The 16,853-nt window shown below is 38.4% G+C and overlaps 1 protein-coding gene across 2 annotated transcripts in view; it reads right to left on the bottom strand.

Moving 5' to 3' along the window:
• Window positions 1–16,853, bottom strand: part of GRIN3A (glutamate ionotropic receptor NMDA type subunit 3A) — a 75,921-nt gene that overhangs the window by 27,958 nt on the left and 31,110 nt on the right. For both annotated transcript variants that reach the window (XM_061455092.1, XM_061455091.1), the window contains exons 2-3: window positions 13,142–13,746; window positions 5,879–6,926 (exon numbers count right to left, since the gene is read on the bottom strand). In XM_061455092.1, coding sequence (XP_061311076.1) covers window positions 5,879–6,926; window positions 13,142–13,746 — 1,653 coding nt within the window. The remainder of the gene's footprint in view (window positions 1–5,878; window positions 6,927–13,141; window positions 13,747–16,853) is intronic.

The following is a 16,853-nucleotide window of genomic DNA, read 5'->3' as shown; positions in this document are numbered from 1 at the left end:
ATAAAATGACATGACATATAGGTACACTGAAACTTGAAAGTAAAAAACTGACATAGATACAGCTGAGAAAATGCTAAAACACATTAATTACTTCTAGTGCTGAAAGAACTACCTTCATGACACGCACCACACGGACTGAAGACAGCAGGACTTCCTCCCTTCCATTAGTACCCCTACATTCTTTGGATCAAGCAATTAGTATGGTGAGCTAAAGAGTGGCCAAGACAGTATGTGACAGTACAAGGCATTCTGAGCTGAAGATCTGCAGCAGTAAGGACAAAGATACAATAAAGATAACTATTGGCAAGAAGGCATAAAAAATCAAGTCTTGATGGGAAAGGAAACTTCATTTGGAGAACATTTGAGTGCATTGACTGATAAACTGGATATGAGAGTAATAAAAATCCCAGCTAGACAGATTTTGAGTCCTCGAAGACGTAACTTTACAAGAAAGCTTTACTGAGGTGATGGGGAAGCTAAACGAGTCAAGTGTTCACCACCGTAAATTGCATAGGGAAGCTAAAGAGCTCAAGATATCTCCTCCGTTAACTGCACGTGTCTGTCATTCCTATATGTGATTGCTCTGCAATGCCTGTTCTATATTCTGACTAGAGTTTGGTATTTATGCTTTGTCTGAGATTTTTTTCCTTTGGTGTCTGTGATGCTTAAAGTCCTCTTGAGTTCAAATCCTTCACCAACTCATTAATACTCAGAAAAGCACAATCTCTTAATTAGCAGGCTCTGATGCTGTTGAGTCATGACCTTCCCGTGTCTAATGTCTTCCTGCACAAAAATACATGCTCTATAGATTTTGCAGCCAATTCTTTTAATTGCAAAAAGAAAAGAATCCTGCAGTCTTCTACAGATACTAAACCACATGGGAGCAGTAAGATTTCTGTTAATTCTGCTGAGTTTGTTACTTTTTTTTTTTTCCTATACAATTTAATGCCTTTAATGCATACTTAAATGAGTAGTTTTAAGTGTACTTCAAACTTTAACTCAAATGAGTAGTAGTAATGCATGCTATTTCATTACATATTTAATGCACAGAAGTGCAAGTGGCGCTTCTTATGATTCATCTTATATTTCTGCAGGGAAAGACCACAGCAGTCTCTAAGAGCCTTTTCTTCAGTGCAGTTCTTACAAGACTTCCCTTTTTCAGGAAGAAAATTTATCAATAAACACACAACAGTTATGGCCTCACTTTAAAGCTTGCTGAACTTCATGGAAAATATCATTAAATGCAGGAGTATTTGAATCACATGTCTAGTAATGAAAAATGCCTATAAAGTGGCTGGACCCTTCCTTTTCTATGATTTGGTATTGCTAAAGCTCATATGCAGCTACTTGCCATTGATATTTCTGGACTGTTTTAATACAGTCTTTAACTGATATGGTAAAGGCCATAAGGCCACTAGATTAACTGAGATTTTAATATATCAGAAATGAGAGCTTGCACCCTCATATTTTAGAGTTTAAATGTAGAAACAAAAATCAGGTGGACTGTACGTACTGAATTCCTGAGTAACAAAATCTCAGAAGTATCTTGCCTGGATTATTACTCCAAGTGCTTACTTCCGTAATAAAAAGAGGGACAGCTTTTAAGAGCAATTGTTCAGACAATGGATTAGAAGAGAAGCAGAGATTTCTAAGGACTAATCCTGAAGCACACCAAGGCTGTTGAAATGCACAGCAAGGCTGTTGCGGGATGGTGCTTGTCAGAATAACTGTAGATGTCTACAGTATTTGTCAGACATCAGTGCTGGTCATGCTAATACACTACCATGCATGATGGAGAGAAGTAGGCACTTTCAGGGGATGGTTTAGGTGATCTTGTCCTGAAGTTAAGTGTCTTCAACAGCAGCCCAATGTGCTTACCTCTCCCAAACAACTATAAAAGCATAGTAGACTTAGTAAATCATATATAATGTCTCCACTGCAGATATGTAAAATGAAGTGAGATAGCACAGTGAAATTGCTCATGGTGGGATTCACATGTTTAGCCCTTTTTGTTAAATGAATCTCAATGGGTTAGGTATTTTTGGTCGAAATACAATGTGGAAAGAAGTTTTGCTATTATCAAAAGCTGTTTTGAAGGTAAAGTGACCCCAGAGAAGTAAAAAAATAACCACAGCAAATTAACAGACACAGCTTCTCAAGTGTATCCTAAACAAGGCAAAGAAAAGCTGACAGCTGTCAAAGAAGTGACAATGGTGGGACAGCATCTGAAAAGCTCATTATATTGTTGAAAGAATGACACTTTTAGCAGAAAGAAAGACCAGGCATTGGACCACTATACAGAAAATCTGTCCAGCTCCTCAGTTTCTGCTGTTGTATGCTTTCTTGTTGAAATGCTTGAAAGGTTTCTTCTCTCCTCTGGGCTTCCACAGTTATTTTGCCCCAGATAATCTGAACTGCTCAACACACTCCTGACTTTATAGTATATCTCCCAACATGTGCTCTTTCATTAAAAGCCTGAAAGCACAGTCCCTGCTTCAAGTCCTCTTGCTACTAAAAAAAACCCATTCCCTGGGGAGATCTGTCATACAAGACCCTATTATTTGATTTGATAATGAAGAGTTTTATTGGATATGGACCTTAGTTGCAGGCTCACTGGGCAAAGAAAGTCACTGACATTGCTGTTTACTTCCAGATAATTTCTTCTTTTCCCTATCTGTGCCACTGAAACCCAGGTTACTCACATGCATATAGTACCTTTTTATGGAAACCATAGTGGAAAATGAAACATAAAGTATCCGGATTTCTGGATTTGTCAAAAGACTGGCAAAAAGAAAAACCAGCCAGTTTTCTGAAACAGAATGGTAACAGATTGTCTCTTTTTTTGTATCCAGAACCCTTTGCTTATCAATGTGCCCCTTTTCCGCTCACCCATCCCTGTGAGGTTGCATACTCCACTTGCTGTTGTAGATCTGTAATGCCACCACATCCTATGAGTCAGGAAAAATCCAACAGTGGCCAGCTGCCTAGACTTGCCTGTCCCTGTTTGCATCCCTATGTGCTCCTCTAACACCAGATCTGTTTAAGGAGATACCTACAGCAACCTAACCTTGCCAATGTGGAAATGTGCATTGGTCCCAGTGGAGGATAAAAACTGGGTCATGGCTTTTTCAGGTATAGCTGAGTATAACATAATCACCAAGGCCCTGAGGAGCTGTACAATAAACAAGGTGATAAACAGGTTTAGGAGATGTCAGGCATAAAGCCAGCTGTCTCCAGGCCACTACAGGTGGGTAGGACAAATGATCAGACCAGCCCAAAGGCAGGCTGCTGGTTTGCAGTATTTTTCTGATGAAAATGTTGTGATATTGAGACTTCAGCAACAAGGGAGAGCCATGCTCCCTTTGCTGAGCTGCAATGAGTAACAGCTAAAACACTGTACTGCTTGATCAATTAAATATCACTGTTGTAACATGAATTTTTGCAGAAAGTCAGATGCTATTTATTCAGACAGTATCTAACCCTGTTTTTTTTTTAACCAGAAGAGAGAACATAGATATTCCTGGCAATACTGACTTTAGATACCAGGTTTCTAATCTTGAAAAAAACCTTTAAATTTTTCCCAACTTGCCTACCTTCCTGACTGTTTGCAATCTCAGATGGGATTTGCTGTCTGTTGCTGACAGCCCGAAGAAATTATATGTCTTACATCACCCTGGAAGGCTGCCCCTCTATTTTGGTCGTTATTTTTTAAATACATTTCAAAAGCATAGTAGAAGGGCATATGTATACTGAGAGCAGCAGGAGAATGTTTAAAAGTACATTAACATTAAAAGGATTACTTCTGCATCCTGCTGCCTTCTTTTTGAAATGAGTCTCCACCACTGAAAAGAAAGAGGTAAGCAGGTCTGGGGGAAAAACCCCAATCTTTAAATCACATTAAAAAATGGTTTAAGTAACTAACTAAAAAGTGGTGCATGTACCTTTGCAACTGTTGTGCCACAAACGTTTCCTAAACTGATTTAATGGCATCACTGACATTATTAACTGTGAACCATCAGTGCTTTTGCTCACAGTGCTTAAGACCTGTGTTTTCAGCACCTCATATACTCAATACTCTGCGCTCAATTTTATAACTCAATAGCCAACCTTTACAGTACAGCTTTAGAATAATGATTTTGTTGCAGTTGCAGAGATTTTCCAATACCTGTTTTAGGAACTTCATGTGTGTTCACAATAATGATGCAGAAAAATAGGATGTAATCTGATGTAATTTGATTTGATGAATTAGGTGATGCAAAGAGTAGAGGACTAACCTAATTTTAAAGCCAATGCTATGTCTCACACAATAAAGACTATAACAGATATGCCTGGAGCTGTGGAAATTCAGACAAAGAATCTCATTTGCTTATTCAGAATGCTCTGAATAAAACAAATACATGATTTTTGAACTTAAATTGTGCCTTAAATTGATGAAATTATTGATGTAGTATTTATGCTATTTTTTTTCTGTGAGAAGGTCAGATTATTAATATCAACTTGCTTTAACCCATAAATCAATTTTAGAGTGCCTCAAGACAACAACAAAGAGTATTGTTCTTTGTTTAAAATATATTTGGTAGCAACTATCTAGATAAAGTTGGAGGAAATAAACCAGAAGTTGTACTCACAAAGTCAAAACCGTATGGTCATTAGTCTGAATGCAAGGTTTTACTAATGTAACAGATGGAGCTTAGCCTTTCCTGTCTGGAAAGACATATGTAACAATTAAATACACAGTTTATGAAAGCAAAGTAAATGTTCAGTTCTTGAGTTCTTAAAGTTACCTTTTCCAGTGGCACAATGTTGTATCGATTCAGTTCACCTGTGACAAACTAATGATGAATGGTTTCAAAGCTTTGTACCAAGGTCATAAGTATAAAACTGTGGACAATACAACCACACCTTCACTGGAGAAAGTGCCAAACAAAGGAAATTTGCTGTTGCCACCCTCTCCCCTACAATGACTTTTAGGTGAACAGGATGCCTTCTCATGTGCCCTGCCTTCTCTAAACAAACCCTTCTGCATGGATGTTTTCATGATCATTACTTAGCAGCAAATAAAATCAGAAATGTCTTACAAATGACCAGACTTGAATTCCAGCTGAAGATTCCTTCATTCCCTCTTGGGAGTTCAGGAGAGTGTAGGTAGAGGCAGTCCTGCTTCTGCATTTTTTCCTTGCCTTACCACAAAGTACTAGGAAGTTTGAGCTATTTGCAGATGGGTTGTATACAAAATAATTCATTTCCTCCCATGACAGTTCCTCAGCAGAAACAACATTGCAAATCAAATGTCTGACTACTTGTAAAATGAATTCTACTGTTTTGATGGAGAAGGTAGGGTTTTTCAAAAGATTTCAGTTCTGTTCCATCTGATTTAGCATTCATGGCTAATTTTGTCAGTAACACCTTTGTAAGAACCATTATAGCCTGTGAAATTACTGCAAAATCCTACCTAGAACATCAGTGGTTTTCTCTCCCTCCAGTGTGATTGTTTTGTTTGAGTAGATCTCAGGATGACTCAAATCATCCAACTGATGAAAACAACAACAGCCAAAGGGACTCAGAACTGAAATCAAACTCTTAACTCTTAATCTGTATGTAGAAGCCACTTTTCTGCATTGAGCAACACCAAAATCTTTCAACTTCCCCTTCACCCTTAATCTTTGACATCCACCCAGTCCACTTCTATTAATGTTTAAAAATCCCCTCTCACTGAATTTTCCTACTGTAATGCTGTCAGGTAGTAACTAATTGTAGTACCACTGCTGTTGTACACACAGATTACTTTTTGATTTTATTAGAAACTATAAATTATGCAGCAGTGAATTTTGACAGGGAAGAAGAAAAGTCTGAGTTAATAACAACAGGCATGCTTTACCTTTGGGTCATGTATTCCAGACAGCTCTTCATAGATCTTCTCTCCTACCATGACAGCAGCCAGGTTTGCTGTGTATGTGGACAAACAAAACAGACAGAAAATAGCCCAGAGATTCATTAAAAACCTTCCAGTCCAGCACTTGGGGGGTTTGATGGCAGCTGTTCTTCCAAACAGGATTGCATAGCAGACATTCAGAGCAGAGGAGAAAGAGAAGACTTTGTTCCTATTCCTTCCCTTCGGGGTCATTCCAAAAGGACTTTTCCACTCATATAAGGTGAGGAATATCGCTGTGATGTGCAAAGCAACAAATATCCCCAGCCACATAGTCCAGTGAAGTGGCCACATAAAGGCTCCAATAGGAGCTGCTGTGTCTTTGGTCCTCACCAAGATGCCCAAGCTGGTAGAAAAGAAAGGGCTGGTGAAATCAATCACTTGGCTGCGGGCAGTGTTAATGCTAAATGATGTCACTGCCATGTGAGCTGTGCCGGCAAGAAGGTCTCCCACCAGCCCTGTCCAGTGGCCATTCTTCCAGGCTCCGTATTTTCCATCACCGACAATGTACAAGTCAAAATCAAAATTCATATCCTCAGCTAGCTTCTCCAGCAGGTCAATGCAGTAGCCATAGCAGCACTTCTTCAACTCAATGGGAATCGTGTCATTCCCTCCTCGAAGTATTTCAAACAGGTTATCCAGCACAGCTGAATCATTGGTCAAAGGATCCAGGCACAGCTGCCCTGCTGGGCAAAGACCTTCATCATCTACATCTCTTGTAAAGACAAATGGATGCTCAATGAGAGTTACCACTCTGAGGTGCAGCCGGGTGGGATGTTGCATGTGATTTTTATGCCTCTGGGCCTGTTCTGGCCATATCCCATAGTCCATTATTATCTTTCCTTCTTGCCAGCTTCCCAGACGAGTCCACATTGGGTTCCCAACAGGGTCATGCTGTAGATTCCAGATGAAGAAGTTGTTTTCTGAGCTGACAATGGAGGAGCCTTTCACCTTAATGTGGCCACTGAGACCATCAAAAGTTGTGTTGGCTAAAAACCTGTTCGAGGGAGACAGCAGAGTAATAAGAAGCAGACAACTGAAGCCATCATGCTAACTTAAGTCACCATGAATTTATGTTTAAGAGAATAGATTGTGCATGTTGTTGGAACACCTGGATCATTAATAGCTTTCCTATGGCATGATGAACAAACCACTTACTTTCTGACCAAAGTACTTGGATATGCTCTCCTACATTATCTAATGCAAATGAAAACTCTTCAGGAGAGATATTCTTTTTACTTACAAGGAAAAATCAGTGAGAAAACACCATTTTTTTCAGTTACCTTTGCCTCACAAATTAATGAAACATAGGTTAGTTCTAAGCAGCTGAACTCCCTAGATCGGTAGTTAGCTTCCTAGATAAAAATACGTATGAAAATGGAAGAGTGGAAATTATGTACAAAATGTCCTTCCAAGAAAAATCCTGTAATTTCAGTAAGATACAGCTTACATAAGAGAGGCTACTGAAGTGCTGTCAACAGCTTTCAAGCACTCTGAAGTGAACAAATCTGGATTTGAAAATGCAAATTTGGTATTGGTAAATCACTGTTAGCCACTTCAGAATGAAGAAAGGGACTCAGTGAAAGATGGTTGCCCTAGGATAGTCAGGATTAATTCTTTCCAAAAAAAAAAACAACCAAAAAACCACAACCTAAAAAAAAACCTAAAAAAACCCAAACCAAAACTTTTTAAAAACATGTGCAAAAGTAGGGTTCTTAAAAGTGTAGGTCTCATGAAATGTCCCTGCTTTGCACTGCACATTTTGTACTGAGATTTTTGGGCTTTTACTTTTCCAGATATTCACAATAAAGTTATGTATTTCCTCTGTATTGGGTGGCAGTGTTAGCTACTAGTTGTCTTTCCCTTAAGTGTAATTCAGCTTCTGGTTAAGTCATTATCAAAGAGGCTAAAACAACATGAATAAAGGAGCAAGGAGCTGAGCTGGAAGGAGAAAATCCATTTTAGTGTAAACATCATGACCATCTGAACTGTATTCCGTTAATAAGAATGCTGCTATGCATTTTGCAGGGACTATGTAAGTCTTAGTATGGCGATTCCATAAAAAGCAACTTAGTTGAATTGCTGCTAATATGGTGTAAAGTAAGTCAAGCACACATGTTTCAGAAAGAGGCATTCAGAAGACAAACTATTTAGCTGTCACAGTAGAATGTAACACCTCACATTAGTTCTGGGAATTGGATGAAAGCAAGTATTGAAAGAAGTATAAAGACTATAGCTGTCATTCCAGCTTCAATAAGCAAGATAGAAACATTAAGCAGTGTGGTTTACCGATAGTTAAAGCAGATAAAAAATAACCTTAAATTGATTTGAAAAGCATAAATCTGCAGCAAGTGTATGTGCATGCATACTTCTGCCTTGTGTCTACCCTTCTGTTTTGATGAGTTTTAATGGAGTTCCAGTGGTTAAAACTCTGGACCGTGTATGTTTCAAAATCATATCAGTTTCTGTCCTGAGCAAAGGGTAAATTTACAGAACCAAATAATGTAGTTTTGAGTGTGGTTGTGTGTGTGACAGCCTTCTCTGACATGGCTTCAGATTTTTTCCGAGGCAGTCTATTTTGAGTAGGCTGAGTTCAGGTCAGACTCATACATATGGTTTAAAATCCTTTGCCACTTAGTCTAGCGGTAGCTAAATGATACCATAACTTGATTAACCAGCGGTGTCTGCCACTGTTTGACTAATCCCTTCCTCCTACCCTGTGTTTCATTTTTGATGGTCTACTTGCATGTCTGTGCCTGTAAACACTATCAAGGCAAAGTTTATAGAATGCAATCTTAAGCACTAAAGAAAGGGTTTTGTGCTCATAAACTTATACGGTTTTCGTATCTTCTCCTCAGTCTTTGTAAAAAATTCTGCAACTTCTTTCTTAGAAGCCTTGCTAGGCTTACATGCTGAACTATGACAGTAATAGTAAAACCACTGTAGATGAGTCTGAATGTAAAATTTTGAAAGAATTGTGTGGAAAAAACAAAGAAGTGTGGAAAATAGCATTAACAATTCACAAAATGACAAAATTGAGGGAGACAAATCCTCAGATGGAATAAGCTAACTATGCCCTGATGGATTTGTCCCCATGTTACTGCCACAGCACAACTTGCATATCAGAATGCTGCAGACCAGGTGCTTTGGGAGTAGATGAAGCTATGGAATAATACATTTATTTTCCCTAAGTAGAATGAAACCAGTGAAATTCATGCACTGTGTTCTCTGACTTTCGCTGTAGAAATGTGTGCCCATGAGAACCAAGCCCTCTGTACATGTCCTGTGGTTGAATTGTGTTAGAAGTGTTAAAGGTACTACAAAGAGATCGCTGCTAGAGTATGGTAGTACTGCTGAAGCTGTAATAAGCAGATTTTACAACAAAGCAGATGAAAACCAAATAAATATTTGAGATTTATTTATTTGATATATTCATCAGAGATTTAGTAGCATTTAAATGTGTGACTTGGCCACCTCATGGAGTTAGTTGCTTACTTCTGCAGCTGATTTGCATGTTTTGGTAGTTTCAGGACATGAATCAAAATAAATGAGGGGAACCATGTGGGAGATACATTTTAAGAACACTTTGTTTTATACACGATTGGCTATGGTTGTAATAATTTGCATATGCTTTATGCAGTGCTAGTGAAACTCGTGCCAGGGACTTCATGTAAAAACTCTCTTACTCAGTAATTTTAGGAAACAGGTATGACTATCTGACTACATTATTTAAGCCAGCAATCTCCAGTGTAAATCTTTGGGAACTGCAAGTGCTGAGTACTGCATAGACACTTCGCCAATACCTGAGCAGTATCTTTTCTATAGGGCTAGTGACAGATTTGTATGGAAATATGATGTGTATAAATTTCAGAATATGAAGGGCTAGATCCTCAAGTCTGACAGCTGAATGAACTTCCTTGATGCTATGTCAATATGTGTGAGCTGATGATCACACCGATAGGCTGTGATAGCTGTATCAAAGCTTTACCAGCCTCACTTTAGTTTGACAATGAGTCCAAAGTCTGTCATTTCCTCATTTCAGATTTATTTGATTTTCATGTGCTTTGTTATAAGAACTGCTTATTACAGCTTCAGCAGTACTTTTTGCAGCATCGATCTTTTTTGTAGCACCTTTAAGAATGATTTAAGGAAATTATTTCTTTTTCTTTCAAGCTTGATGGCTTGGCCATTATACATTTTTCTTGGAAAGTTTACTGGAGGCAAGAACTAGAATGGGCAAATAAATAACAAGCTACTGAAATTACTCAAGAAGCTGTAAAGTCAGCTAAAGCTGTAAGACTAATTAAAACTGTAAGACAAGATGAGGCTCTGAAATTTTAATGCCTTGTTCCATCAACAAGGATGTTCCTCCCATGAGCAGGCAGGAATAGATCAGGGAATAGATCTCACTGTAAGAGAAATGACAGATGGAAACATACAATAGCATAATCTTCAGAGGTTTGCATGTGTATATCCATGTCTACATAGATAAAAGCATACTTTGCCATGGAGCAGATCTTGGTCTTGTTCATAATCATTAGTCTGCTTCTGGGTGGCATTTAAATGTCTGCACAGCCAATGTCTGAGTGCAGTTTCGGAAATGAAAGCTCAGGTGTCAGCTGTGCCAGCTTAACTACACCCTGCAGTAGGTGAAGGTCTGTGTCACTGTCTTCTCCATTCCTGCCCACTGCATCTCCAAGGCTATGTATCAAGACAGATGGGTTCACTTGGGCAGAAAAACACCCACATTAAACATTCAGTTAAACACCAGCTTTGGAGGCATACCACTTGCCTTAAAGCACTTGTGCAATGAGCAAGGTTGGTCACAGTTAAGTCACTCAATGGTGCTTCACACCTGAGAAATTACTGGTACCACTCACAGTTAATAGTTATACTGCTAACATCAGTATAGGCCATCAGATATCTATTTCACTCATGCACTATAAAAACAGCTGCAGTGATTTAGGACAGAGGTTTATCTAACTTGTTATTTTGTCTTTAATAGGGTCCACATGCAGGTGTCTAGGGAAAGAAAGGCTAGGCATATGATCCTTTTTTTCTTTCCACAATACCTTTACTGAGATGATGGGATAGGAAATTTCATAGATGTGAAACTGCATATTGTCTCCCAAAATACAACTAAAGTTACAGCAGTTATTTTTCATGAGAGAGCTAATAGTTTTCTGTAGAAAGCAATGCTGAAGAAATATTTTGCAGGAATTGCAATTGCTGAGGTGAGTAGCTCAAGAAAGGATGCCTTCAACACCTGAGTGGGGGGAAGCTCAGCATCCAGGAGCAACAGGGAGCTGTTGGTATATGAGAAAATGAACATGAGCTGGCAGTTTGCGCTTGCAGCCCAGAAAGCCAACTGTGTCCTGGGCTGCATCAAAAGGATCGTGACCAGCAGGTTGAAGGAGGTGATCCTGCCCCTCTACTCTACTCTCGTGAGACCTCACCTGGAGTATTGTGTGCAATTCTGGTGTCCTCAGCATAAAAAGGACATGGAACTGTTGGAACAAGTCCAGAGGAGGGCCACGAGGATGATCAGGGGACTGGAGCACCTCCCATATGAAGAAAGTTGCAGCTGTTCAACCTGGAGAAGAGAAGGCTGCATGGAGACTTCATAGCAGCCTTCCAGTATCTGAAGGGGGGCTATAGGGATGCTGGGGAGGGACTCTTCATTAGGGACTATCGTGACAGGACAAGGGGTAACAGGTTAAAACTTAAACAGGGGAAGTATAGATTGGATATAAGGAAGAAGTTCTTTACTGTGAAGGTGGTGAGGCACTGGAGTGGGTTGCCCAGGGAAGCTGTGAATGCTCCATCTCTCGTGGTGTTCAAGGCCAGATTGGACAGAGCTTTGGGTGACATGGTTTAATGTGAGGTGCCTCTGCCCATGGCAGTGGGGCTGGAACTTGATGATCTTAAGGTCCTTTCCAACCCTAACTATTCTATGATTCTATAATACCTTCAAGAGCTTTAATTCTGATTTTCTTTATCTTTGTCCTTTAATCCTCAAAAATTCTGTTCATAAAACTACTGCCTTCAGAATTGTTGTAATAAGAAGTCTCTTGCTGAGTTTTACTTTTCAGGAACTTAGGTGTGATCTACTTAAAGTACCCAGAATAATGAGACAAAATTAATATCACAAGTCAGTGGGGATATTGCAAGCCAGTGCAGTATTTATTGCCAAGCCTTGTTTCACTCTCTGAAAACTCTTTGAGAGTTTTTGACCCCTAAGTTATGGATGAATGCTGACTAAGGAATTGTTAGGGACTCAGAAGGTTGTGTTTTGAGCAGTGCTGTTACCACATTATTGTGAAGACACATCTCAGTTATAATGTAAAAAATGGTGCAGACACAGAAAAATCTTCAAGAACTTTTGTTCTAACTCCATCCAGCAAAACCTGTAGACTGAAAACCAGGTGCAATGCAGAGAAAACATACAACAGTCACTGAATGTAAACTAGCTGATGAATTCACACACTTTGCAAAGACCTTTTTGTTTAAAAAAAAAAACATGCAATTTTCCCTCTCTTATGTTAAACCACATAATATTTCTAGATGTGAATCCCCAAGCAGTTTGGGGATTAACTTCAGAATAATGACATGCAGTGGTCTATGAGAATAGTTGTAGCAGAAGCTGAAAGAGAAGCCTCCCAAGCCAAGCGATAGAGAGAGCCCTTTGCAGTTTTGAGTGCTCTCATGAGGAGCAGTGATCCCTTAGGTGACCAAGGTGCATCTTTTTTGTTTCTTTTCCATGGAAAGGATACTAGCACGGGCTACACATCTGCTTTTATACTCTGTGATTGCTTTGGTAGAACAAATATTCTTATTGTGTTTTGTATCCTCTCAGGTATCTCAAAACCTCAGAGAATTTGACACCAGCCGTGGCTTTTTCCTTTTATTTGCATAAACATAAATACAAGATACTTTCAGGTTCTATAACCCAGCCTATGTTTACTATGTGATCTCTACTTCTGTGGAACAGTGTCTTCTTCTATGACTGGCTTAATTCCCTTCTGTGGCCAAGTTGTTTCATTATTTGCCCAGACGTAATGAAGCAGGAAGAAATACTGAAATAATGTGTGTGAGGGAGGGCTAATAGTGTAATAGCTAAGCCACTGAAAATGGTAGGGAGGAGCAGAAAAACTGCTTTTCTTTTATACCATAGATATTATCTACAAGTAAAGAAAAAAATGAAAAACTTACTTTGACAAATACTGCCCTGAAGTGATATTCCTTTCATCTGTGTCCATGCAGTTCATTGTACTTGGAATAAGAGCCAGTTCAGGTTGAATCATGCTGGCTGCTGCTACAGCTCTTGCTACCAGCTCCATTGCATCCTGTACATAATGCTCAAAGACTGACTGTGTTGTCTTGCCATGAGCGATGAGACCGAGTGGCAAACCTTCTGTCCTGAGTTCTTCCACATTCTGTGAATCCCCAATAATCCAGTGAAGTTCTGGAGGCATCACACCAAACTGGGTAGTTATTTCAAAAATCCTTTGTGTTTTTTCCATGTCACATCCAAACATCACCATGGTAGACGTTGTGTCTTTGATGCTCTCCAGGTAAAACTGTAAGTAGTTCAGCAGGTTGCTGGCTGAAGTGAGGTTTGCTGTGATGTTTATAATGGATTCCAGGTGGAACTTGGAGCTTTGTTGTGTGAGGAAGAGAAAATCCGTGATGTTCCACTCTTCCTGGCATAGCACCAGGCTGAAATTATACCAATTGTTCATTGCAAGGATTGAGAAAGTGACATCAGCATCAGAACTTGGTGAGTTTTCTAAACTCATCTGCAGGTGAAGGGGATTCTGTAATTAAAAATGTGGAAGACAACTGATCAGAAATATGCTGGACCCAAAGTCACTGAGTTTACTTAATTTTTATTCACTCACTTATCTCAAAGTAATCAGCTGTCAATCAAGACAACTGTGTGAGAGACAGGGAAACTTATACCCAACCTGTTTAAATACTGTGATTCATGGGCTTCCTTGTCTACACTCTGAGTCAACTGCAGTAGTCACTCATGTGTCTGTTTCCAAGAATCTGTTTCTTTCAAACCATGAGTATCTTTGGATTTCTTGGCATTCTCAAGCAAAGATTTCTCTGCTCTCCTAACAGGGGTATGGAGAGGTATGCCTTTACAGTTCCGGTTCAACACTCGTGTTAATGTTCAAATTTAACAGATGCTGACAGATTCTTTGGTAAACAGTAAGAAAAATAAAAAGAGCCCTCATTTCTTGTGCATTTGGGTTTGTTTGTTTTTTTGTTTGTTTGTTTTCTTTTTATTGTTTATTTTTTGTTTGGTTTGGGAGGGGTTTACCTTTTTTTTTGGTTGTTGTTTTGTTTTAATTTTTGTTTTTGTTTTTTGCTTTTGTTTATTGGGGGCTTTTTTTACACAGACACAATTAGGTTTAACACATGAGTAACCTAATTAAACAGATGACAGTCTATAATCAATGCACACCGTGTACTGCCAATAAAACACAAAAAGATTGATTTTTTGATAAATGACAAGTTTTAACACATGAGTAACCTAATTAATCAGATGACAGTCTATAATCAATGCACACCGTGTACTGCCAATAAAACACAAAAAGATTGATTTTTTGATAAATGACAAGTTACTGAATGCACAAGAGGCTAAGATACGCAGACTGTGATTTCTGAGTTGGCAAATATTCGATAAATAAACATTCCCTAGCATTTCCATGTCATCAATGACGTAACAAAACTTAACCCATTATGTTTCCCAACACCACTGTCCTTGTATTTTTCTCTTCCAGAAAAGGAAGAAAGATGCAAGTATAATTTATCTGTTCTCTTAAGGCAAATATGTCTTCCTTTCTTCTTATTATTTATTATTATCCCTTACTCTTATTCCTCCCTCTTCTCTGGTCCCATATATAAAGTTAAAGTCTACAGATTTACCAAGGAAGCAAAAAATTAAAGAATCTAAGCAATTTCTGGCATTTTGCTACAAATAATTCTCTGTTCTACTAAAATGTTTCTAACATGCCTTCAACTAGCACCTTATATACTGTTCCAGCTCTTGGTTTCAGCTGAGAACTCGACAGTCTTTAGTGCAGTTTTGCTGAAAGTTATTTTACTTTATACTGGCATTTGATTCCAGCCATGAGACTATTCAAAAATTGTGAATTATGAGCCCTGTTTCAGCACATCATTTGGTTTCTGAGATCTTTGTTGTGACTTTCTGTCAACATTTGTCTGTTTTCATGCTCCCTCAAATTATATCTTATCCTACACAGATACCTGTTTTTTAATCTATCAATTAAATTATTAAACAATTAAGGTTCTTCATTTTTTTTTAAATTTTCAGTAGTTAACATGTTTTATATATGAGTGATCAAAACTTTACTGTGCTTAAAATTGGTATAAAACACTGTTGTTTTTACTATAAATTTTTTACTAGTATTTTACCGTTCATTATAGGCTCCACTTTGTATGAATCTTAGAAATGTCACTCTGAATTTGGAATAATATGGTAATCGCTCCATTTATACTAGTTTTACTAAAATAAAACCCTGGGGTCTCCAATATATATGGATAAATGGAATTAGAAAAAAATCAGAAAAATTAGAAAAAAATATTAAAAAATTAGAAAAAAGCTAAACACCATTTGTAAGCAGCAAGTTTTCATTGCATTAATTTGTACTTACATGAACTCATTATCTGTTTTGCAGAGCAGATAATTTAAATTCAGAGTTTGATAAAGAGAATACTGTAACTGAAGATGCTCTCAGCTCTATTTATTATTTTGGGTGTGGTACCTGTGGCCTTGTTTTACACAGATACATGAATAAACTAATTAAATAGATCTGTCTACAACCAATGCACATCATGTACTGCCAATAAGATACAAAAGGACTGACTCTTTGATAAAGGAGAAGTTACTGAACACACAAGAAGCTACCCTGTGAAGGCTCTGTGAGTTCTATGCTGAAAAACATTGCCTGCTAAAAGGTATTATTAGTTAAAAAAAAAAAATAAAGTGACATTCATAGTACCTTGGTTTGGGAAGCTGATTTGAATAAATTACTCTGTAAACTGAATCACAAAAGGTTTATTCTGAGGTTATGGGATGAACAGGTAAATCAACTCTAGTTTGTCTCACTGCAAGTAAATGGGAGCAGAAAGGTGTCCTCTCTGTCCAAGATCAAGTAAAATTATGGACACTTTCCACACAGTGGTCTGCTTCCAATCAGCAAGGCTTTGCATGCCTATTGGCTTAGTTAATTTGAAAGTTAGAAAAGAAATTATTTAGTATGCATAGAATATTTTATATATATAAATGATAGCACACAACCTGACCATATCTGTATGAGGAAGAGCAATGGTCTTCATATTCAGAAGCATAACATCCCAAGCGTATTTCTATAGTTATTACGGTATATGCGCAGGTATAAAAAAAAAATCTATGGGATATAGAAAAACAACCATGTACTGATGAGTGACAGCAGTTAGCAGTAACAGCTGTACTGTTGAATAAGGCAGCCCCTGGAAACAAACTTAAGTATCTGTCTGCTTTTGGTACATGCCAATCAGCTTGAGCATACTGTGTGCTAGCAGTTTGAGTCCTAGCAAATTTAAGGGCTCACTCCCAGTAGGCAGTATGAATAAGACTGCATGAAAACTGGCTATTTTACCTCCCAGGTTTAGATCTTTGAAATCCTCTATGTCCTCATGCTAAACCCAGTGCATATGCACAGTTTACATATGCAAGACTGCTTGTCTCCTGCACAGTTCTCTCTGTACTAAAACACTCTGAACTGATAAAGATACACGAAAGGTAAATATTACACCTTAGGGTCCCTAGGCATTACACTGGCCCCAGAGCAAACAGCACCAAGAACACATAGACCAGAGAAAGTGAAACTCGGCCTCAGGGCCAGAAAAC

Source organism: Pezoporus flaviventris, unplaced genomic scaffold (assembly GCF_033815535.1).
Source record: "Pezoporus flaviventris isolate CSIRO_AGI_PZ_B2104156 unplaced genomic scaffold, CSIRO_AGI_Pfla_v1 ptg000018l, whole genome shotgun sequence".
Classification (NCBI taxonomy): Eukaryota; Metazoa; Chordata; class Aves; order Psittaciformes; family Psittacidae; genus Pezoporus; species Pezoporus flaviventris.
Note: the sequence above shows the minus strand (reverse complement) of the source record. Positions and strands in the feature narration are given on the sequence as shown.